Source organism: Vombatus ursinus, unplaced genomic scaffold (assembly GCF_900497805.2).
Source record: "Vombatus ursinus unplaced genomic scaffold, bare-nosed wombat genome assembly UNPS02014818.1, whole genome shotgun sequence".
NCBI lineage: Eukaryota > Metazoa > Chordata > Mammalia > Diprotodontia > Vombatidae > Vombatus > Vombatus ursinus.
In genome coordinates, this window is record NW_020954596.1 from 5,115,321 (window position 1) to 5,139,558 (window position 24,238).

The 24,238-nt window shown below is 41.1% G+C and overlaps 1 protein-coding gene across 5 annotated transcripts in view; it reads right to left on the reverse strand.

Moving 5' to 3' along the window:
- The window catches only part of CTBP1 (C-terminal binding protein 1), a 449,102-nt gene that overhangs the window by 97,012 nt on the left and 327,852 nt on the right, over positions 1 to 24,238 (reverse strand). Inside the window, exon 1 of one of the 5 annotated variants that reach the window (XM_027836131.1) lies at positions 7,907 to 8,059. The exons of 3 other annotated variants lie outside the window; for them this stretch is intronic. In XM_027836131.1, coding sequence (XP_027691932.1) covers positions 7,907 to 7,946 — 40 coding nt within the window. In that variant the 5' untranslated portion in view covers positions 7,947 to 8,059. Of the gene's footprint in view, positions 1 to 7,906; positions 8,060 to 24,238 lie in introns of those variants that run through there. One more of the 5 variants, XM_027836132.1, reaches the window with a different exon arrangement.

Consider the following 24,238-nt stretch of genomic DNA (forward strand, 5'->3'; position numbering starts at 1 on the left):
TCTCAACTCAAGCACGACTTTCATGTTCTTTTCTGATCCTCCCTTGCTTCCCAAGCTGTCAGCTCTCTCCCTTTCAAAATTACCTTGTGTTGATTTTTTATTTATTTGTACACATTTGTCTCCTAAGCTGATTGAGGGCAGGGACTGTTCATTTTTGCTTTTATATCCCTAACACCAGCACAGGATCTGATACATAGTATGCACTTAATAAGTTTTTAATTGATTCATTGGGGAAAAGGAGAGCTTGCAACTGTCCTTGGATGCTTTTTCACAGAATATGACTTGGAAGGAATATCAGAGAACATCCAGGCCAACTTGAGGTAGGATCTCCCTCTAAAATATCCTGACAAATGGCCATCCAGCCTCTTAAGGAAGAAAAGAAGAAAGAAGGAAGGAAAGAAGCAAACAAGAATGTATTAAACATCTACTATGTTCTAGGCTCTATGCTAAGTATTTTACAAATATTATCTCATGTGATCTTCACAACAACTTGTGGAGGTAGGTGTAAAATGATCCCCATTTTACAGCTGAGGAACTCAATTTTTCCTGACTCCATGACTGGGGCTCTATCTACTGTGCTACCTAGCTGCCCATTCCACTTTTAAGCAGCTCTAATTATTAGGGCATCTTTTTCTTATACCGAGTCAAAATTTGTCTCCACCCCACAGCTTCTAGTTTTACCTTCTAAGGCCAAAGAGAAATCTAATTCTTCAGATGACAATGGTTCAAGTAAGTCTTTTTTGTCTCTTCGCTAAACATACTCTGTCTGAAACAACTCACTTTAGTGGATGAGCAGATAGGGGCTATCCTCTATGGGCCAAGGGGTACCCACACCTGGGATCAAAGGCCTAGTACCACCACAGAACTAATCTGTTGGGGAATGGAAAACTCTTGCTTTGATTGAAATAATGACATGTACCACAACATTACAAATCAATCTGCTGCACAGTTATAATCAGAAATTGTACCCAGTACCCAGGAAATTAAGTAAACAAAATTCAACTCCCACAGAAAAATCTCTGGCTATAATTAATTTGTCATTTCCTGTATTCACAACACTAAAATCTTAATAGAGAATTATACTGAGTAAAAAAGAATTTTTGAAAGTACTTTCTTTATAAAAATGTACATGGTTGAATTTTTTTAAAATTTGACACTACATGCAAATAAAAAGTTGTTTTAGCTCATAAAACAATCTTTTATCCAACTTGTCTTTTCCTAAAAAGCGTGACAAACAAATCTGGTCCAAGAAGCCTTAAGGGTAGTGGAAGCAGCAAAGAAAAAAACCACAAGAGCAATACCCTCTGAAATCCAAGGCCCTTGAGTCTGATCCTTGAGCAAGCAGAGACCCAAGACCCACTGGACAAGTGTCAGAGCCACGTAGCAAAGTGGATGTAGCATACCACCATTAATTCTTCCCTGGAAGGGAGAAGACAGATGCCTGTGGGATTTAAGTTTCTGGACATATTAAGGCCATTTTACTTAGAATGTGCAATTTTAATGTCTGTGGTTTTAGTCCAAATGCCATTAAATAGACTTAAAAGATATATTTTTAAAGTATGCTGAAACAAATGGAGTAAGTACTTCCAGAGCAATTACAGGGCAAATTAGGCAAAGATTTAAAAAGCACCACTGATCAGTTACTCTCAATTCTGCCAGTTTTACAAAGAGAAAGCTGGCCCTTGAGATCCACTGAAGAGAGCTGGTGAGTCACCAAGAAAGGCAATTGCTGAAGAAGTCCACAAACCTAACAGTGGTGATTACCTCCAGTTCAAAACAGATAATCAGTTTGGTGTTTACTTTCCAAAGGTGAGAAAGGCAACACCTTGAGAATATGTCAATCAACTTTGAGTTATCTTGAGCACCAGCTGGTAGCGCAGCCTGACACTGCAAAGACCAAGACTGTACATCCCATAAAGGGTAAAGCCTCTTGAGTGTTCATTCCCCTGGTTCACATAAAGCTATCCCTCCCATGGAAGCTCTCATGCCATATACTGACACACACATAAGTGCTTAAAAACACTGAGGTACTTTTCCTTCCAAACAAGTGACCAAACTATTGTGGTAATAATGGAAAAACTCTGTGACATCAACAGAGGTAGCCTTCTGGGGGAAAAAAAAAGATACATTTTTTGTGATCTTCATTAACAACTTTGATAACTAAACGGTATAACTAATCTTGAATGAAAAAAAAGTTTTCATCTTATCTCTAACAGAGGGTATAAAAGCGACTTTTGGTAATGAATTATAATATTACCATTATGTATACATACCGTAGTACTTTAGAGTTGACAAAGAATTTTTATATATACTCTTATCTCCATGAGTTCTCACAACAGTCTAGGATGCTGTGCTAGGCACAGCCCATCTAAAGAATCACAAAGACGGGTGCTACTTTGTCAATGGTGATGTGGAATTTGAAAATTCCTGGATAGTGATGATTTAACCGTTGACTTTGAATTATGAGATGTTTATAAAAGTTAAATTCGTCCAAGTTACATTTCAAATGAGATGGTGTGGCCATAAGCTTGACAGTAACTTTTAAATAGTACTAACAAAGATTTTTAAAACACAAAGAATAAAACAGATTCTTAAGATTTCAGTCATTAAAAAAAGTAGTATGGGACAGTCAGCATGGTGCAGTCCAGTTTAGCTGGTTTAAAGAGGCTAGGAGAGGGTTGAGTGCTGGGGTTGGAAGGGAGGTGGAAGACCGCACCAAGGCTCAGCTAAAAATTTCTTTCTTTCCCCCCAGCTAGCAAAGCACTTATTTTGTAAATGGACTGAAAAAAAAAAGTTCAATTTCATCCTGTATGGTGAAGGTGTGGTTACAGAATACTTTGAAAGTGAAAGAAAAGGGATTGGTAGTACAGCACGTGTTTTAGACACCAGAGAGCAAATTATTAAAAATGCAGACTCACAGGATGGAAAAAGCTACTTTGTTCAGTATATATAGTCCAGTGCAAAAGAGTAGATATCTCCTTTAGGAATATTCACCCCAAATTGTATAATGCAGAGTAGTTCCCTATGCCTATTAGATAAAATACATTACATTATCCTAGCCTTTCAAGGCCCTCCCCAAACTGGTTCCAAAACATTGCTCTAGCCTATTTCAGATTATACCCTTTGGGGTACTCTTCATTAGAATAAACTGGTTTATTGTGTTGTGTGGATTGCATCCTGCCCCCCTTCTCTATGCTTTGTGAAGGCTCTCTTCTATGTCTAGAGGGCACTGTCTACTCTTCTGACTGCTGAAATTCTTCCCTTCCTTCAAGGTCCAGCTGAACTGCCACATTCATGAAGCACTCTGAGTAGTACGCCTGTGTACTTTTCTATTTTTGTATTTTAGGGCAGTGTTTTGCAAACAAGTCTATTAAACAGTAGGCCCATTTCCCCCTCCCCCCTCCAATGCTTTCTTGTTCATTTATTCATCTCATTCACTATTTCTAACTCCTCAATTTCCAATAAACTGTCCCTGAGATACTCTCCCACTTCCAAGAAAGGTATTCTAGATAGAGGCATTCTTCTTGGGGGGCTGGCTTCAAACATGATCTTACAAGGAAGGGAAGGAAGGGGTGGGGAAAGGAAGAGAGAAAGAAAGAAAGAAAGAGAGAGACAGACAGACAGACACACACACGGAGGGAAGAAGGGCTTAGATTTCTAAAAAGTCTAGTTCTAGGATAAGGCCACACATACTTAGCAGTTTTATGCACAACCTTAGAGTTCTCAAACAACAGATGGAAATTCTAACTTTTTATTTTTTTTTTTCCTGTTTTGCAAGAGCCTGGTCCCAAAGTTACAGTATGTCTTTAAGGATTAACCAACAATAGATAGATGCTAAAAGATAAGTGTTTATGATAAGTATTACTAATGATAACCAAATAAAATAAGTCTTATTTAATGGCAGTTATCTTTTCTCATTTTATAAGCCTAAAACTATAAAAAGTTGAGTGGATAAATCTTGGTTTCAAATTATTATAGAAAATATGTGTTATAAAAACTAAGCTTTTCAAATAATGATAAGAAGTATGTTTCTGTTTCTTACTTTCCAAAATTTCAGAGCCAGGTCAATTCTCTTTGGCATCCCCTTCCCTGAAGTCTGGTCAAGTGCTTTGGCCCCTAGCCAAGGAAAGTTCTAGCATTTAACTGAGGCAGCACTTCTCAGGTAGCTTCTCTGATACTCTCAAGAGAACAATTTCTCTCAGTCTAGCCAGGGAACAAATGTATACTATGAGGGTAAAGCCTTAGAATAAGACACACCAAAAAATGTGGGGTTATGCAAACAGTAGGATTGTAGGAAAGGGCTAGGGAATGATTTCAGTTTTGTAGATCTCTTTCACATTAAAGGGGGCAAGATATCAGGAAGGGGTGAGTCCTGCTTTCAAGTCTGCCATACTACTTTTATTGCTTGCTTGCTGCTAGAAACAACTAAAATCCTGACATCTGCAGCTCAGAAGCTGCAAAAGGAAAAGTGGTAGCATGGGACAGGAGAAAGAGCACTGAACTCAGTGGACAAGAGTTCAAATCTGAATTTGACACTTAACACCAAGGTGACCTTGGACCTCAATTTTCCCATCTGTAAAATGGGGGAGAAGTGTAGTAGATGACCTCTGAGGTCTCTTCCAACTCTAGAGCTATGATCTCATAACCTTGGGCAAGTAATTTAGCCTCTCTGAGCCTCAACTTCCTCATCAGTACATTGAGGGAGCTCAGTTCGAGGACTTTTCAGGTCTCTTCAGGCTCTACATTTATGATTCTAAGATCCCACAGATCTAGGATCACTGCCCCAAGAGTTCAGCTGTGTGCTTTCATGCCTGCCCCCTTAAACACAAAATAAAACAATTCACTTTGTGCCAGGCCAGGAAAAATAAGCTGCAATCCTTTTGAGTTACCAATGGTTTTAAGTGCTTAAAACAACAGCAGTACTATAAAAAGCTGGGTAAAATGATCAAGCCCTATCCCACATCACTTAAGATGTCCCATGTATCTGTCTTATCATATTGATCACTCTCTAAAAAATCCTAATTCAATATAGTTCCTATGCTGATGCAGCTCTTAAATTTTAAGCCATTTCAGTCAAATGTTCCCTTCCTGCAGGGGCCCAAGTCTTTGTTTGTATAATGCTCAGGTTTCCTTCCTTCTGTGACACAGAGGCAGTGAACTGCAATGAAGAATACTGCCTAAATACAGGAGCTGTCTGGTAACACGCTACGGTGTGAGGTCTAATGTTGATCTCCTGGATAGGCGAGATTTTTGAACTGAGAGCCATGACTGCTAGCTCCACCATGCCATGAATTTTATAACTTACAAAAATATTAAAAGAACAGGTTTGAGATCACTTGACCCTAACAGAAGGTTACATTTTTTAAACATAAAACAATGTTAAAGGAAACAGGAAAATAAGAAGTTGCACCAACAAATGCTTGAAAGATCATGAAATTTTGGAAGCCGAGTCTAACTCTTCACTTTAAAGATAGAGAACATGAGACTCAAACAGAGGTAGAGAAATAAATAGAAATAGTTTACAGTATCCTAAATGTATTCTGTTCTTAAATTTGAGGATCACAGAAATCATTTGAGATCAGTTACTGTTCAAAGCCTACTACCGTTTTACTTCTGCTAATTACACACACAAATAAAGGAAAGTGGGAGGAAGTTATTGGCTGTTGCCTGGAGTCAGTTATTATACAACTTTTAAATATCAGGACGATTAAAAAAAAAATCACAATGCCTGGGATTAGAGTTCAATTCTATCCAAGAACTGAAGAATAGCATTAGTAAAATAAAATAATATATTTTAAAACACTTTATAAACCATTGAATAGTACAAAAACAAACTATTAATAAAAAAGCAGCCTTTAAAGTGTGAACATGTTTTTAAAAGGAACACACTGAAAGCTGTAAACAATATTTATTTCATGTACATCTACCGACATCTGTTCAAAAAGACTAAATTGTGTGTTGCATTCTGTTTGAGTTTTTAAATTAAGAGTGAAGACATGACTTTTATCAAAGAATGGTTTCTTTAGAAAAGCAACTTCCCCTTCCTCTCCATTCCCTCCCCTCCCCCTTCAAAAAGTTCTTGTAAATGCCAGGAAAAAACATGGGAAAAAAAAAATCAACAACTTCAAAGTCTCTTTATAAGGTTGCAGGATAATTTTATAAGTTGGAAGAGTTAAATGGAAATTGGTGGTTATTTTATTAACATAAAAACAAAAGCAGATCATATATATTTATTACATTACAAAGTGCTGATTAAAGTAAAACATCTTAAAGCTAATATGATTCCCAGAAACTTTTTTTCTAATATAAGTTGGCAGGTAATATTACTATGTGTGACTAAAAGGTTTAATCTAAAAGCACTAAATTATATTTAGAATAATGGGCAAAATCTCAGGGAAATTGTTTTTACATTGATATTAAAATTCATATTTGTGAATTTATTTTCCAAAAGGCAGCCAGAACACTAAAAAAAAAAAAAATGACCTAGTTGTGCTTCTGTCTTCTGCAGTAAGGATTTAAATCAGAGTTGGATGACTTGGCCCTTTCCCATTGGAACATACTGTAGCAATGATGTTAAAAATCCCTGGATGTTAACCATCTGCAAAATGACTGCAGTTGCTATGTGCACATCTAGTACTTAGAGTCAGAGTTACTTAGCAAACACCATTTCTGTGATGCATTATTACAGAATTATAGATTTTCAGGCTGCAAGGGGCCTGGGCATCAAACACATCTCACAAATTCGGTTGTTTGCTCTAATTCGCAGTTAAGAAATAATATAGCAGAAGAACAGTCAGTCACAAGAGTTCTATCGGCCTTAATTCTTTTAAGAGAAGCTAAAAGGATGATTCCCTTCTTTGATGGGTGCTCGGCTATCCTCTGAAAGTCAGCATTTTATTTGTTTTTGTTTTTTTTTCAAAGCAATGGTTACTGAAATGTACGGATAGCTTCCAAACCAGCATGACATTTAAGGCTACAACAGGTGAAATTTTTACAAAAGTATTCACCCAGAAGATGGTTTCAGAAGATACTGACTCATTATCAAGAAGGCAAAATCGACCATCTGCTTCCCCAAACTATTTTCAAAACAAAGAAACACAATAGACTGAATCAAATCTGGGCGGCAAAATAAAGTTGTTTTTTCTGCTCCATCCCAAGCTCTCTCTCTTTGTGTCTCCCTCGCAGTCCGGGGTCTCTGCCCAGTGACACCCAGGACCCGCACCGGCGGTGACAGACCCTGTCCCCCCCCACCCCCACCCCTGGAGCAGCAGGCGGGGGAGGGCCTGGGCGCTGGGAGGGGTGTCTAGGCCCCAGCCCAGTCCCCGGGCTCGGCGGGACTTCCTGTTTCACACGGAGAGAGCTAGCAGCTCGAGGCGCCGACCCGCGGCGGCCGGGCCCCCTCCTGGGCCTGAGGCCTGCAGGATTCCGCAGTCACCATCCGGGTCAACCCCGGGGCTCGACTTGGAGGAGGCCCCCCAGCGGCGGCGGAGCACGCCCCCCTCCCGGCCCCAAGTCCAGAATAAAGGGGGTCTCTTCGTGCCCCCACCCCCTCCGCCTGCACACAGACACAGACACAGAGACATACATACATACACACACACACACACACACACACACACACACAAACACGCACACAAAGCCAGCGGGCAGCTACAGCAGCAGCAAGAAGAGCAGGCAGGGAGGAGGGAGGAGGAAAGGAGGGAGCGAGGAGGGGGGAGGGGGAGCCTCCTCGTCCTCGTCCTCCTCCCCGGCCCGGCCCAGCCCAAGCAGCCGCAGCCTCGGCGGCCCGCGCAGGCTTCCTCCCGCGGGGCCGGGGCCGAGGCCGGGCCGGGCCGGGCGTCTCCCCTGGTCGCTCCGCTCCGTTCCCAAAGGGAGCCCGCCCCCCGCCCGAGGCCGGAGTCCTTACCGAGAGGCAAGCCCTTGTTGAGCAAGTGCGAACTTCCCATTGAAAGGCAGGTCCGGGGACGCGGAGGGAGAAGTTGGGGGAGTGAGGCTCCCGCTGGTCCGCAGATGGCGGCGGCCGCTCCGCTTCTCCCCGAGGCGCGCGCCCTAGCCCCCCCACATGCACACACTCCCCACACACGGCCTCCCTCCCTCCCTCACCCTCGGCCCGAGTGCGGCTGTCTCCTCTGTGGGAGAGGCGAGCGGGCGGGGCTTGGCGCGGGCAAAATTAATCTCTTGTTTCCAGGCAAGAAAGCCCGGCAAAACAGGCACGGAGGGAGAAAGGAAAAGGCAGGCGAGACTCCAGGGCGGGTAGGCGGGCCCGCCCAAAAGCTCCCGCGACCCCCGGATCGCATGGTCTCCTTTAAAAATAGGTCAATGACAAGAAAAACAAATTTAGTAGCTGGGGAAAAAACGAGTTATGAGACAGCTTGCTGATGTATCCAGCACCCAGCCCATACTGTAGGCATTTCAAAGGAACTGAATCTTACACAGACACTGTAACTATTATTGAAATCAAATCCATAGAGAGTAACTAAGTATAAAAAGCAGTTCTGTCCCTAAGAAAACATGGTATATAGTTTTCTGGTAAATCCTTGGCTACAATATTGTAGTCCAGTGCCTTCCCCCTCCTCCTCGAACTGAAATTAACATTAAAAATACATCTTCACAGAGAATCCATAAGGAAGTTGACAGATGGGGGGGAGGGGTGAAGGAAACCACTCAACGTGTGGCTCTTAATGTTGTTACTTTGTGCCAAAAGGTGACTGACTACCACTACATAAATCTACTCAGGTTATGAAAAAGCCTTTTCCCCGTGATCCCCGTGAAAACTAATTAAATGGTTCCTCACCCTACTACCTCCAACCACCCAAGGACAAAAGTGACCTTCTCCAAAATGAGCAAAGCAAAGTTAAGTGTGGAAGGCAACAAATCACCTCTGAAAGTCACAAACTCAAAGTCAACAGGGTGTGAAGCCCAGCACCAACGCAAGCATCAAGATTACTCCAGGAAAACGCTAGGTAGAAACAGATCTGTGCTGGGGTTAAGAGAGAAGGTAGGTTACCAAATAGTGCAATGGCTATCAGAGAGCAACTAGTAACAGAAAAAGCCACTGGACCTAGGCTCCAGTAACAAGGCCAGGCTCTAGAAGTAGGCCCCTGCAGAAGATTAAGTGTAGAGAATTTTTATTTCTAACCTGTTTCAAGAACCTCTGGACAGTGCAATGGTTAGTCATGACAGACAGGTGGGATGGGTGCTGCAGAATGTCTCTGGTAGAGAGTTGGGTGAGGGAGGGAGCAGAGTGTGGTGGATAGAGCCCTGGCTTCCAATACAGCCTCTGATGTTTACTACCTGTTTGACCTTGGACAAGTCCGACAAGCCTCCCAGGGCATCAGTTTCCTCATCTGTACATGGGGGAGGGAGGAACAGTGTGGACTAGATATCCCGATGTTCCTTCCAGCTCTACGTCTATGATACAAGTCTTGTGAGTAAGCTGGAAAGAGAAATTAATATTCTGGTGGCTATCACCATAAGGACAGGGCCTACAGGAAGAGACTCAACATTGCCTGTCCTCTTATTCATTTATTTTTACAGAGCAGGAAACTGAGACCCTGAGAAATTAAGTGACTTCCATGGTCATGAGTGGTGACAGCAGACCAGGATTCAAAATCAGATCTTCTGAATCCAAATCGGAGGCTCCTTCTTTGCCTAGGGGTGTAGAAGCAACAGAAGATTCTGGTGACTCCAATGCTCAGACACAAATGGAATCACAAGAGGCATCTTTTCCCCAAGTGCAGTACCCGTGCTGCTCTCTCACTTTTGAAATCCCCCCTTCATTAAAGCCATCTGAACACATTCCCCCCTCCCCCCCATAAGCAAAACAAAACCAAATCACAACAAAACTCCGTACTGTGAGTGAAACATCACATTTCAATCCAAAATGCAATCCTCCAGAACAGGAGTAACATATATGAGGCCCGCTGCACCTCCATCAGTTTCAGGCAGAAACTGTTACTTCTGTGAGGTTCTTGTGAAACCACAGGTAACCCCCCTTCCCCGATCCCGACTGTCGCGAAGAAAGCTTAGGGGAGCTGACAAGGAGGAGGTCGAGGACAGAAACCGAAAGATTGAGTTCGCGGAGCTCTCCAGCCAGGCTCGGTCAGCTGACTTGTATAATGCAGTACACACTAAACTGTATGTAGAGGAGCCCGAGCCAGAACACAATTCACTCCCGTAATGGCCGGGCACTTCAAGGCCTAATCACTTTCAGGGGCCCGAGAGCTGGGCCCTAGGGTCTCTCCAAATCATCAAGTGATAAATAATTCCTCATCCTCCTCGAACCGTTTTTCCTTTCGATAAAACGCATGCCTAAGACGAAAGTTTGGGTGTAGAGTTTTTTTTTGACCCTTTGAAAACTTTATGTTCCAAAAATTTAGGGGAATTGAAAGACCTTGGCATTTAGACAGGCGTTGACTTAAAACCTGCGAAACAAATCTGCTGAGGCCAGACTGCCCAGTGAGAGCAAACAGCCCAGCCCTTCCCCTCCCTCTTCGGCAACATGCAGCTTTCAAAGAGCAGGCCTCGAAAGCCAGTGTCCGAAGGGCTTCGGGGATCGCGGGGGGGGGGGGGGGGGGGGGGGGGGTGGAGGAAGAGAGAGGCAGGCAGGCAGGCAGGCAGCCGCCCAGCTCTGAAATGTGCACCCGCGTCCTGCAGCAGGCCCGCTGGCAAGACGACTTCTGCTTACAGAGGACGGTGGGCTCTAGGAGAAGCTGCAAAGAGGGGAACGAGAGCTGTTCTCTCCTAGAGTATCAATTTTTATTAAAGAGTTTGGTATTTTTAAAGTTACTTATCTAAGAAAGAGCAACTCAAATACACCATTTTGGGGGTGTTTCTGTTTCTGGTGAGAAATGGATCCATATTATGGTGCAGATTAAAGGCAGGGGACCCTTTTCTTTCTCAGAGGAAGGGAGTTCACCATACATTGCTTCTGCCTCCTGGATTAGTGTATGTCAGTCGAATGATTGTTGCCAAGCTCCTTTGATTTGATTTAATATATGTGTATATATGTATGTTTTTAATCGGTTGAGCAATCTAAGAAAATACCGATTAACTATCAGTAATGCTTTAACTTCCTCTCAGGTTCACCACACATGAGAGTTTCATGATGTATTTACTTAAGGGTGTCCAATTCTACCAAGGAAATTCCATATTTTGCAGTTGTAATTAAATAAATCTTAAAGCAGTATGGCTAAATTAGCTAAGAGAACACTGTTTCAAATTGAGAATCAGAAAGGGGTAATGCAAAACTGTAGCATCTGTATGTATATCAGGATTACAAAATAGCTCGTTAACACGGTTGGCTACACATCGACAGGGAACAATGCAGGATGTGCTATACCAGACACAGAAAGAGATAGTGGCTTTCCCCTATCTGGCTACAAACTGAACTACTAGAATGACCTACAGCAGTACTAGAAAACTAGCATCACATAGTTAATTCAAACTAAAAATCTGATTAAACTATAACATAATTGAGGGAGAGCACAGAATGTATTGATTTGATCATGCTGAGTGTGGTTATTTTAGGTAAACACTGATCTAAAAGTACAATTGTTGGTACAATGGGAGGGAGAAAAAGGGGTATGGTGCATAATATTATGACAAGGGGAATGCTTAACTGATAATGGCACTATGAACAGATGGAAGCAATGATTAATAGTTTTTTTGTTCCTTCTCCCATATCAAGGGAAAAAATTCCAAATGTGGTCATGTTTGCTCTTTTCATTTTTACTTGCAGGCAAAGGCCTTTGGCCCAAGGCCTTTCTAAACAGAAACTTCCAGACTCCCTCTGCTACTTTGCTAAACCTGAGCTACAGACTGAGGGCACTGACTTATCCCAGCCACCATAACCTTCTTCCTTATTATGTGGGACTGGAGGAGACTGGGAAAAAATACAGATGAAGAATAAATCTATTAAAGGCCTTTGGTCTGAATGAAGATGAGGCCTGTCTCTCAAGAGAATCTAAGCACAGGGACAAAGTGACCAGTATGAGGCATTCCTAGACCTTTGGAGACAGAGCTCAAGCAGTTACCTAGGAAAGCAAGCCCAGTAGTCTTCCATAGAGTCAGTAATATTTGACAGCTGATTGTGAAATGCTTGTCTCTGTAACAAATATCTAGTGAGATTTACTATAATGGAAACTGCAGGACTTTCAATAATCTTGACCACCATCACATTCACTTATATGACTTCCCAAATTAATCAACTCTTAGTAGCCATTTTGGATCCTAGATAATAAAGTTAAGAGTATTTTGTAATGCACTTAAAGATTCATTTACCAGGTGAGGATTAATTTTTTAAACTCCAGAAAACCAATTGGCCCTAGAATAATATTACCATAATATTATTTTCTAATGATCATTCTTTTACTAAAAAATATTTTACTGATGTCTTTTGTTTTTACATCACCTAGATTTCCCTCAATATACTTCCTCCTTCTCTCTCCCAGAAGTCATTCCTTATAACAAAAAGAAAAGGAAAAAGAAGAGAAAAAAGTTCAACAAAGCTTAGAAATATATTGAAAAAATCTAACATTATATGCAATGTTCCACATCCATGGACTCCAACCCCTGAAAAGGGGCCATGGAGACATCTTCTCATATTTTTTCTTTTGGGCTAATTTGTATGTTATTTTCTTGGCTGTTTACTTCCTTCTGTATCAGTTCACCTAAGTCTTTCCATACTTCTCTGTATTAATCACATTTATAGTTTTTAACAATAGAGTAATGTACATTTATGACCACAATTTGTTTACCCATTCCTCAACTGAGGGAAATCTACTTTGTTTCAGGTTCTTTACTGCCACAAAATGTGATACTACAAATATATTGATTTATATGGAGCTTTTCTTTGTTGCCAGTGGAGTCCTTGGGGTATATTACTATCAGTGCAATCTCTGGGTCAAAGGGTGTGCACATTTTAGTCACTTTAGGTGAATAATTCTAAATCCCTTTTAAAAAAATGGTTGTTTCAATTCACAGCTCTGCCAAAAATGCATTAGTATGCCTATTTTTACACCACTCCTCCAATACTGACTGTTCCCATCTTTTGTAGCTGATGATCATTCTTAAAAAATTCACAAGGATGCTTTATATATTAAGTGTCAATGTAATGAAGTAGTATTGAACATTTCTATTACTAATATTATTAACAGTAGATGCTATGCATTAGAGTTCTAGCACAGATATTCTTGTATGGTCTCTGGCCCTTCTGGGCAATGGCTGGAGAATCAGGCACATAAAATACAGTTCTGTTTTAATCGACACTTTTGGATTCAGTTAACATTAAAACATGGCATGGACATGTGCTAAATAAGAAAATTACTTAAGGGAGAAGACTATGGAACATGGCCTACAAAAGATATCATATAGATGGACAGTCTTTATTATCTAAAAACAAGTACAAAGACTTTATAGCTTCTTTTTCCCTGCCTTCTCAAACTCCATGCTTACATAAAGTACCTACGTTCGGGCCAAGTAGGTCAACATCATCTCCTGAATGATGATGGTTTCTGGCATCATAAAACTGACTCCACAGGGACATTTTAAGTTGGACAAAGAAGAACCTTTGGACTACAATAAAAAAAGAATACTCACATATTAAAAGCCAAACTTATGAAAGGAAAATAAAGGTATATTTAAGAAATACAAATGGGCTATTACGAAAACAAAGCAGTCTACTTATAAAATAGCAAGGGTCTTCTTTCCCCACTGGTTTGAGCAACGTGTGATGCACTATTTGATTTATTAATCACAAATAAATGTGATTTATTAATGTTGTTTGTAAAGCTAACAACATAACCTAACAGGACTTTTGGTTCTTTCTCCTTCTCTATCCATATTAGAATATAAGTTCCTTGAGGGCAATCATTGTTTCATTTTTGTCTTTATAACCTTATTGCCTTATGCTATGCTTGCCTAGTAGTAGAGACTTAATGAAGGCTTTCTGAATGAATGAATTCAGTGATCAACTCTGACAATCATTCTTCCACCAAGTCTCAAAAGCATTTCCTCTACTTCTATTTCTTCTGTCACCATTCCCATAATGTTCCCTAACAGATTAAAAAAAAAAATCTATTAGGATTAGAAGAGTGCTTCCTAAATGACCTCTCAATCTGTTATCTATCACAGATATGTCAAATGTCTATAGCCCCTAGGCCACATGTGGTCTTGTAACTGGTAAATATTTAACAAATAAAAATAAAATAACACTTAGATAATACCACATTTTAAAACTACGTCAGTATTTACAGAAGCCTTATGCATGGATGGGTGGCCCCTCATTTCTACTTGGGTTTGACACTCCTGATCTTCCACTGCTTGAATTCCCTTCTGCGTAGAACCTGTAGCTTAATCTTCTGAAAATATCCCTTTCCCTATATTATTGTGCCTTTTGCTGAAACTAGTCAATGGCTCCCATGGGCCTACTGACCAAAGTCAGTATGATTCTCAAAGAGAATGTAATGATCATCTAGAAAAAGCCCCTCGTTTTAAAGGTACAGAAATGAAAACCCTTCGAAGTCAAATGACCTGACCAAAGAAACAAAGCCGCTAAGCTACAGAACTGGGACTCAGTCCTGGGTTTTCTGATTCCCAAGACTAGCATTATCTCCAGTGTAGGATGTTGCCTCAAATCTTTTCTTGGCATTCAAGGCCTTCCACAATGTAATGCAACTGTACTGCTTAGACCAGGGCTGGGGAACTTTTGACCTCAAGGCCACACGTGGCCTTCTAGGTCCTGGGTGTGGCCTTTTGACTGAGTCCAAGTTTTACAGAACAAATCTTTTATTAAGGAGTTTGTTTTGGGAAGTTTGGATTCAGTCAAAGGGCTGCACTTGAGGACCTAGAAGGCCACATGTAACCTTGAGGCTGCAAGTTCCCCACCCCAGCTTACACCTTATCTTTTGCTATTTCTCCTAATGAAACCCACCAGTCAAACAAAATGGCTTTACTCATTGTTTCTCCATTAAACATTGCTCTAACCTGCCTCAGGGCTTTGCTTTTGCTCCCTTCTTTTCCTACCCATCCTTTAAGGTGCAAATCTCATTTCTTCCTGATAATCTTTTCTGAACACACTGGGCTGTGGCATTTCTCCTCTGAACTTATTATAAGTCATTCATCTGGCAATCAATCCTGTATTACCTTGTGATTTCTCTTCCACTATTGTTTCCAACTGTTATTTGATTTAATTCTTGTATTACTAATGTTTAATGTGTGTCTCTTTTATGTCCCATAGAATGAAGCACATTGCTTGGCAATGTAATTGCCCACATTTATAGTCTAAACATTTTGTATTGGTAATAAAATGCTTTATCTAGATCCCATCGATTAGTCTTCAGAACAACATTTTAAGGTAGGCAGTAAAATCATTTCTATCTTCCAGATGGGGAGACTGAGGATCCAAGAGGTTAGGGATTCACCCAACCAAGGTCATATAACTAGTGGTTAAACCAAGATCATTACAAATCTGAATACATATCCAATATTCTTTCTATATCACCATGTCTGTATATAGTAGGGATCTCATCTCAATTAAACAAACTTTTATTAAGTACCTACTACGTGCAAAAAATTGTACTCGGTGACAGGGAAACAAAGACAGAAACAAAATAGTCCCTGGCCTCCAGGAGTTTACGTCAAATTTCCATTTCCCACTTCCCTAACTACTTTGGTCTTCTTGTTGCCTGCCTACCTCCCCAACCCCAAATCAGCTTGAATGGCCACTGGTCCAGAGGCCCAGCACACAAAAAGGCCCAGAGGGTAGCAGAGTACCCATGTGGAACACGCAGAAAGGGAGAAGAGAGAGCAAAGAGGGAAGCGGCAGCACAGTCTCAGAGCCGAAAGAGGATCTGGCAGGCATCAGGTCCATATGCGGGCTACGTGGGCCTTTCACCTCCAGACCTTCCCTAGTCATCTGGCTTCTCTGTTGGAGGGCCTCTAGTTAGGAGGACCTCCATATCATTCTGCTGATTCTACTTTCAGAGAAGCCTAACTGTTCGGAAGCTTTTCCTTAAATCAAGCCCAAATCTATCTTTTTGCCACCTTAGCCCACCGGCTCTGCTCTCTGGGGCCAAGCAGAACAAGCCTAAGCCCTCTTCCACATGACAGCCCCTTAAATGCTTGAAGACAGTAGTGTATTTACTGCCTTAGTTCCTCCCCTCTATTCAGACTCAAGCCTTTACACATTAGGAGTAGGTCCTACGTATGGTCCTTGAAATCCCAAACTCTTGACAAAGGAGTTATTGTCAAAAACCAGCTCTGTCCTTTGGCTAGCAGAGAAGGAAGTGTTAACCTTTCCTTTGCCGGAAAAGACTCCACAGCAAAATTATCCCACCAAACTTCACCATTAGGCTAAAATGCTAGTTCAAATATTAACAACTCCACGATCTAACAGGTGAATGTAATGGGTCCCATTGCTGAAAGGACTGACCCTTCAGGGTTTTGAGCTGACACAAAAATTGCCGTTTTCATTGGAACTTTTTTTTTTCATTGTCAAACTTGGGAAAGCAAATCCCTCCACTGTCTTTTGCTTTTGCAACCTCCCCACCCACTACCCCCCACCGGCTCCCAACTGTGGCATAAACCACAGCCTTATTGGACAGTTGAGTTTTTGAGGAGAAAACCTTTTCTGGCAAGTCCAGGTCATTAGTATAGGACATAAGTGCTCTGCCCTAGACAGTTTCGCACTGGCTAAGGCAATAATGTATCAATGTCTGGAGTAAAATGCCCAGAGTTATTCCAATTTCAACTCTTTTGCCAGGCTATAGGCCTTTGGTGTCTATAGAGTTGTTTGAATGCTGAGATAGTTTGTTTTATCTTCTTACAGCACGTTCATCACCTTCCTAAATTTTCTGAAATACTTATTGTTTCAACTAGATCCTAACAAAATATTTTCTGGCTGAATTTTCCTGTTGGCCAGATCATTTGAAGTCTTCAGAAGGCCATCTGATTCTGAAAGGACCTATTCTCCCTGATAAGGGAAAGGGATAACTATATAGGCCTCCACATGGTTAAAAAAGTTAACTGCACAACTATTAGAATGGAAGAGATATTAGGAGGTAAGAGTTCATCTCAATAACCTGGGGTTTTAGTGGCCTACTAACTGAATGAATCAGTGTGAAACAGGCATCAGAAGTGCAATACTAAGTGAAGCTGATGACAATCCCATTGTCTTCTACCATTGAGAAGAGTTTTGGGAAAGAAGGAAATGAACAAACTGGAATACATTCAGAAGAGGACAGCTAGGACAGGATGCAGGTAACACCAGGATGCGCTGAAGGAATAACAGAGCTGACATGTGTCTCTTCTGCACATTCAACCTGCCACAATGCTCTACATACACAACACAACAGACAGGTCCACACTACTTGCACATTCAACCTGCCACACAACACAACAGACAGGTCGACACTCTTCACGACTTGAAGTTCAAAGCTATTTCCACTACACTGTGCTGCTTCTCTGGAGGAACTGGGGAGCCCACAGAAGAAAGGACTAATTTTTTTGGGAGGGGGAGTGCAAAGTGAGGATTAGAAGAGTTTTTATTTAGATGAAGAATTATATTTGTTCTGCTGGACTCCAGTGGACAAAACCAGGGGCAACGGGTGGAAGACCCAGGGGTTAGACTGTGGCTTGATATAAGGGAAAGGGAAGGGAGCAAGAATTTAAGTGCCTACTATGTATTACACATTTTGCTAAGTGTAACTTTACAAATATGCTCTCACTGGATCTTTATCACAACTCCAGGAAGTTGAGGAAATGAGGCAGACCAAGATTCAGTGACTTGCTCAGGGTCACACAAGCAGTTAATGTCTGAGGCTGGATTTGAACTCAGGTCTTCCTGACTCCAACTCTGTGCACTGTGCCACCTAGCTGCCTATATAAGGAAATACTTCCTAACAAATAAGGTTGTCTAAAAGTGGAATAGACTGCAGAATAATAATAGCTAGCATTTATATAGGTTCACTATATACCAGGCACTGAGTTAAGAACTTTACAAATATTATCTCATTTTATCCTCATAACAACCCTTGAAGGTAGGTGCTATGATTATCCCCATTTTACAACTGAAGAAACTGAGGCAAATAGAAGTTAAGTGATTTGTCCAAGGTCACACAGCTGTGTGACTGTGTGCCTGAAGCAGGATTTGAACTCAGGTTTTCCTGATTCTAGGCCTAGAGGTCTATCCACTACATCATCCATATCTGGAGACTGTGGATTTCCTACCAGTGGAGGTTTTCAAGCAGAAGCTGGACAACTAAACAGGCTCATTAAAAAACAAAACAAGACTCTTATAATAACGCTTACCTCACAGGGTTGTCATGAAGAACAAATGAAACTTATACACACATGTCAATAGTACATGAATGTATATATGTATGGACATCATGGTACATATTGTACACACTATACACATGTGCGCACCATGTATCCATAAATGTATATGTGCATACATGTGTGCCTGTTTGTATATACATATACACACATACATGTGTAAATGCTTTGCAAACTTTAAAGGGACATTTAAATGTTAGCCATTATTATATGACTGAAGAGATTTCTGTTCAGGTATAGGTTTGGAATAAATGTCTCCTGAAGTCCCTTCCAATTTTGAAGTTTGTGTAAACTACCAAGTGATGAAGGGGGTGGCCTCACCACGGCCCTACTTCCTCACCATCTCTATCCCCCTGGGAACTTGGACTCCAACTCCATCCCGTGACCTGGAGAGAGGAAATGAGGTGGCACAGTATAGACAGTCCTAGACCTGGGGTGAGGAAAAACTGCATCCAAGTCCTACCTCAGATACCTACTAGCTATGTGACCTTGGGCAAGTCACTTAATTTCTGCCTGCCTAAGTAAACTCATCTGTAAAATGGTTACAGTAACAGCATCTCCTTCCCAAGGATGCTGTAGGGATCAAGTGAGAGAGCATTTGTAAAGCACTTTGCAAATCTTAAGGAGCAATATAAATGCTAAATGATGATGATGACCATGATTTCTTAGTGACCCTTTTTACTCAGGAAGCTCCCAGGCCTAGGAAACAAGTCCTTCAGGCTACTTCCTGCAATCTCCTCCCCAAGGCTGATTTGGGTACCTCTTTCTCTGTTCCCTCTCCAGCTCTCCTGTATGTGCTGTCTTCCTCTATTAGAATGTAAACTTTGTGGGAGAGAACTGTGCTGCTTGCTTGTATTTCTATCCCCAGGGCTTCATCCTGGCTGGCACATAGCAAGTGCTTAATGAAGGCTTGCTCTGTCTGTCTGTCCATCTGTCCAACTCTCTCCTCCTGGATACTTATGGGAAAAGAAGAAAAACCAAGACTTGTCAATAAGCAGAAATGGTAACAACAACTTTATCATTTGATCATGGTCTCTGTTCCTCAAAGATGCTCCTTCATATCCACAAACATCCCCAATCAGAAAAGAAAAAGGGGTGGGAACAGCCTTGAAAATAAATACTGCCAATCAACAATGAAGGTTCTTTTCTTGACCATCACTTCTTAATGTAATCAATCAATCAATCAATCAATCGAGCAAGCATTTATTGTACCAGTACCTGTGTGCTACAGACACACAAAGGCAGAAAATGAAATAAGACTTTCCATTCTATCTGGAGAAACAGAATGTACACATGTAAGTGTATATACACAAATATGAGGCAGTTTCAAGGGGTGAAGAGGCAGGAGCAGATGAAGGATTCCACTGTGTAGGCCTAATTCCCTTGAGCTGAATTTTGAAGGAAGCTGAAGAGGCCAAAGTGAAGAGGCCACTAGAGGGCGCTATAATGGAAAGAGTGCTGGGCCTGAAGTCAGGGAGATCAGTCTTCCTGGAAAAGGAAATGGCCAACCACTCCAGTATCTTTGCCAAGAAAACCCCAAATGGGGTTACTAAGAGTGGAACACTACTGAACAACAACAACAACATGATTGCACATCTGATGAGGGCCAATCAACAAGACTCCCCAAGAGTGACTGAGGCCAACGAGCTCCAGTGCTCTTTCCACTACACAAGGTTGTCTCTCTAAATTAGTATTTCCCTGAGGGCTGTTTGCAAACTGACAATTTAAGCTTAATCTTCACATCAGGGGCAGCTAGGTGGCGCAGTGGACAGAATCCCAGGCCTGGAGTCAGGAAGACCTAAGGTCAAATGTGCCCCTAGACACTTATTAGTTGTGTGATACTGGGCAAGTCACTTAATCCTATTTGCCCCAGTTTCCTCATCTATAAAATGAGCTGAAGAAGGAAATGGCAAACCACTCCAGTATCTCTGCCAAGAAAACCTCAAATGGGTCACAGAGAGTCAGATATGACTGAAAAATAACTGAACAACAGAGTGAAGAAGGAGAACATTCTAGGCCTGGCAGCAGGGAGGTGGCATAACCAGAATTCCATGGGTAAGAACAGCAAGCATGCCAGTTTGGCTGGACTACAGAGTATATCAAGGGGAACAATGTGTTACATACAATCTCAATCGAACCCAGATTCTGAAAGACTTTAAATGCCAAGGGGAATATTGTGAATTTTATCTTAGAAGCAGTGGGGAGTAAGTGAAGCTTCTTGAGCAAGAGGTCCAATGGTGGTTAGTTAGGTCTGTGTTTTAGCTGGTAGCTGAGCAGAAATTGTATTGAAAAAGGAAAATGAATTGGGAGGTTGTTGCAACAGTCTAGGTGAGAGGTGATGAGGGCCTGAGCCAAGGGTGGTCATGTGGATGGAACAAAACCTTCACAATGGTCTGAGAAATTTGACTTGTATGAAAAACCCTCATTATTGTTACTGAAGTATATTTTAGTAATATGTAGGGTCTTTGTCTTGTTCATACTCACACAAAACATTCACAAATATTACTATGGCACACTAAAATGTGCTAAAGCAAAGTGAGTCAACTACATTTTATCCAAAATCTTAGAGTCATGTACAAATGCTGTGTAACCCTGGTAGAGTTTAGTTCAAACAGAAAGTGAAAAGAAACTAAAAACAAAAACAAAAACATAGGAAAATAGCTCTCTCCTGAGCAAAGGAACATTCAAGCTGCTCTGCCATTGATCAAGTACCTTTGATGTCAATCACACTTGGAATTGTTAGAAGTCCCGGTTCCTAAGCTGGGGGCCCTGGGTTGGAGTCTCTTAGCTGTGCAACTGTGAAAGTATTGGGAGCTCCTTCCATCTCCCAACATCTATCATCTTTCAAGCCGTCTAGAAGGAAAACCCTAATTTGAGAAGTGTTTCTTTCTATACTTGCAAAAACAATGTTCAGATTAACAGTATTTTAGAGCAAGCATGTGGGGGGCTTGGAATATAGCCTAAGAATCAAATTTTAGAGAGGTGGACATTAAGTCCTAAGCAAGTTGTGACTTGCCTAAAGTCACACAGGTTACAAGGAGCTACTAGTAGATAGAGTACAGGGCCTGGAATCAGAAGACCTGAGTTCAAATTCAGCCTCAGACATGTACTAGCTCAATGACCTTGGACAAGTCCCTTGACTTCTGCTTGCTTCAGATTTTTCAACTGTAAAATGGGATAACAATAGCACCTACTTCCTAGAGTTGTGAAGATCAAATGAGATAATGCTTAGCACAGCGTTATACAAATGTTAGTCATTGCTATTATATTGTTGTTACTGTTGTTATTAGGAAGCTGTGACTTGCCTAAGGTCATACAGGTAATAAGGAACAACTAGGGGTGCAAGTAATAGAACACTAGGTCTGGAGTCATGAAAACCTGAGTTCAAATCAGGCTTTAGATACTTATTAGCTCTGTGACCCAAGGCAAGTCACTTAATCTGTTTGTTTGTTTGTTTGTTTTGGTTTGGTTTTTTGGTGAGGCAATTAGGGCTAAGTGACTTGCCTAGAGTCACACAGCTAGTGAGTATTATGTATCTGAGGCTGGATTTGAATTCAGGTCCTCCTGACTCCAGGGCTGGTGCTCTACCCACTGCACCATGTAGGTGCCCCCTGTTTCCTTTAGTTTCTTCAACTGTAAAATGGGGATAATAATAGCTGTTGTGAGGATCAAGTGAGATAATAATAGTAAAGTATAAGCACAGAGCCTGGCACATAGCATGTGCTATAGAAATGTCAGTTATTAAGGAGTAGATTCAAGATTAAAATTCTGGTCCTCAGATTCCAAACCTAATATTTTTCTATAGTTGTTTATCTTATTTCAAAATATCAAAATGAACTGCATTAAGAATTGCAAATTCTATTTAAGGGATGTGTATACTAAACCAATTCTGTGGATCTCTAGAGCTTCATGTTTGTAGCACCTTCGTAACTTTTTTAAAAATAATATTTCTTTTTCCCAATTACATATAAAAACAATTTTTAACATTAGTTTTTTAAAAAAGTTGAGTTCCAAATTCTCTCCCCCCCTCACTCTGTCCCCCTTCACTGACATGGCAAATAGTTTATTATAGATTATACAGGTACAACCACGGCACCTCCATAACTTAAGAGGTGAATTACATCATCTGACAAATAAAGCATGTTTATCCATACCACATAGAAGAGTCATGTTTAACCCTGAGCACTACATATTTCAACTTTCCTGCCCCCCAATTCCATGTTCAGTTCCAGGTGACATAGGTACTAAGTAGCAGAATTTGAAATGAAACCCAGAGCTCCTGATTCCAAATCTGTCCAACTTTGATTAATCTGTTGGGGATTTCAAATATTTTCATTCAAAAATTCTTCTCTCAGATCCCAAGCCATAACAAACTACAGACACTACAAACACATGGGAGAAGCTGTGTGGGCTGATAGAATTCATCAGCCCTCATTTGGCCAGCTGCATAACCCTGAACATTCTGCATTTCACTTCCTACAGGGGCCCTTAGGAAACTACTATTGAAGAATCTCTTAATCATCCCCCCTCCCCTTCTTTCTCTTTAATTTTATTCTCCCAATAGATTCTGATTATAGAAAGGTAGCTAAGGAGACTTCATGATCCATTGATATACAATTAAAACTTAAAGTTAGTTAGACTTGGCTAATATTAATTTTAACATTATACCATAATTTTGTATTTGACAAATCCCTTCAAAAAAAAAAACCTGGTTAAAATGTATACTAAAGCAATAAATGTGTTAATTAGATTGGCTATCCCACAGAACAGCAAGCCAAAAGGTAAGACTGCAACCAAAAGATGGGAACTTTCTGTGAAAGACTGCTTGACAGCTCCAATAAATCAACAAACAAAAATTAAGCAGTACTTACATTCTAGCTACTGTGCCAGGTTCTAGAGATAGATGGAATCAAGCAATCCCTACTCTCAGTGATCTTACAGTCTGGCAGGGGAGACAAGGAGTGCCTATCTAATTATATACAAAATAAATTTAGAGAGAATAAGTGCAAAATAGTTAAATACACAGCAGTTTGGGAAGGAGATAGCAATTGTAGGTATCTGGAAAAGCTTCATGCGGAAGGTGATACTTGAACTGTATCTTAAAGGAAGAGAGGAGTTCTATGAGTCAGAGAGGAAGGAGCATATTCTAGGCATCTGGGTTGACAAGAGCAAAGTCCCAGAAATGGAGATGGAGTGTCTTGTGTGAACAACACAGAGAAGGTCACTTTGGCTAGGTCATGAGGGAGACTTGTCGAAGAGTGAGGGTGAGGATGAGGAAAGGGGAGGAGAAAGTAATTTCCAATGAGGCTGGAAAGATAAATAGGAGTTAGATTGTAAAGAGCTTTAAAAATTAAACAGAGGAGTTTATGTTTTATATTAGAGCCAATGAGAAGCCATCAGAGGTCACTGAGTAGGAAACTGACAGATTTGCATTTGGAAAACAGCAATGTGGGCAGCAATGTGGAGGATGTACTGTAGCCGGGAGAGACTTGGAGTAATGAGACTAGAGACTATGACAATAGTTCAGGTGAGCGGTGACAAGGGCCTGAACTAAGGCAGTAGGTGTATGAGGTGAAAGAAGGGGTTGTATGTAAGAGAAGCTACGGGAACAGATATGTCAAGATTTGGCTACTGACTAGACAAGTGAGATAACAGAGGGTGAGCAGTGGAGGACAATGGCAACAGCTCCGAGACTGGAAGAGTGGTGGTGTCTTGTACAGAAAAAAAGAAATTTGGGAGAGGAGATGGGTTAGGGAGGAGGTGTCAAATGCATAGCTGAAGGCTGGAATCAGATGAAAATTTATTGGGAAATGTTTAACAAAATACATAAAAATACAATACCATCTAGAGAATATTAATTTGAGGTTTTCTAAGTCAATATGCCACCCACAGGGATCCATTT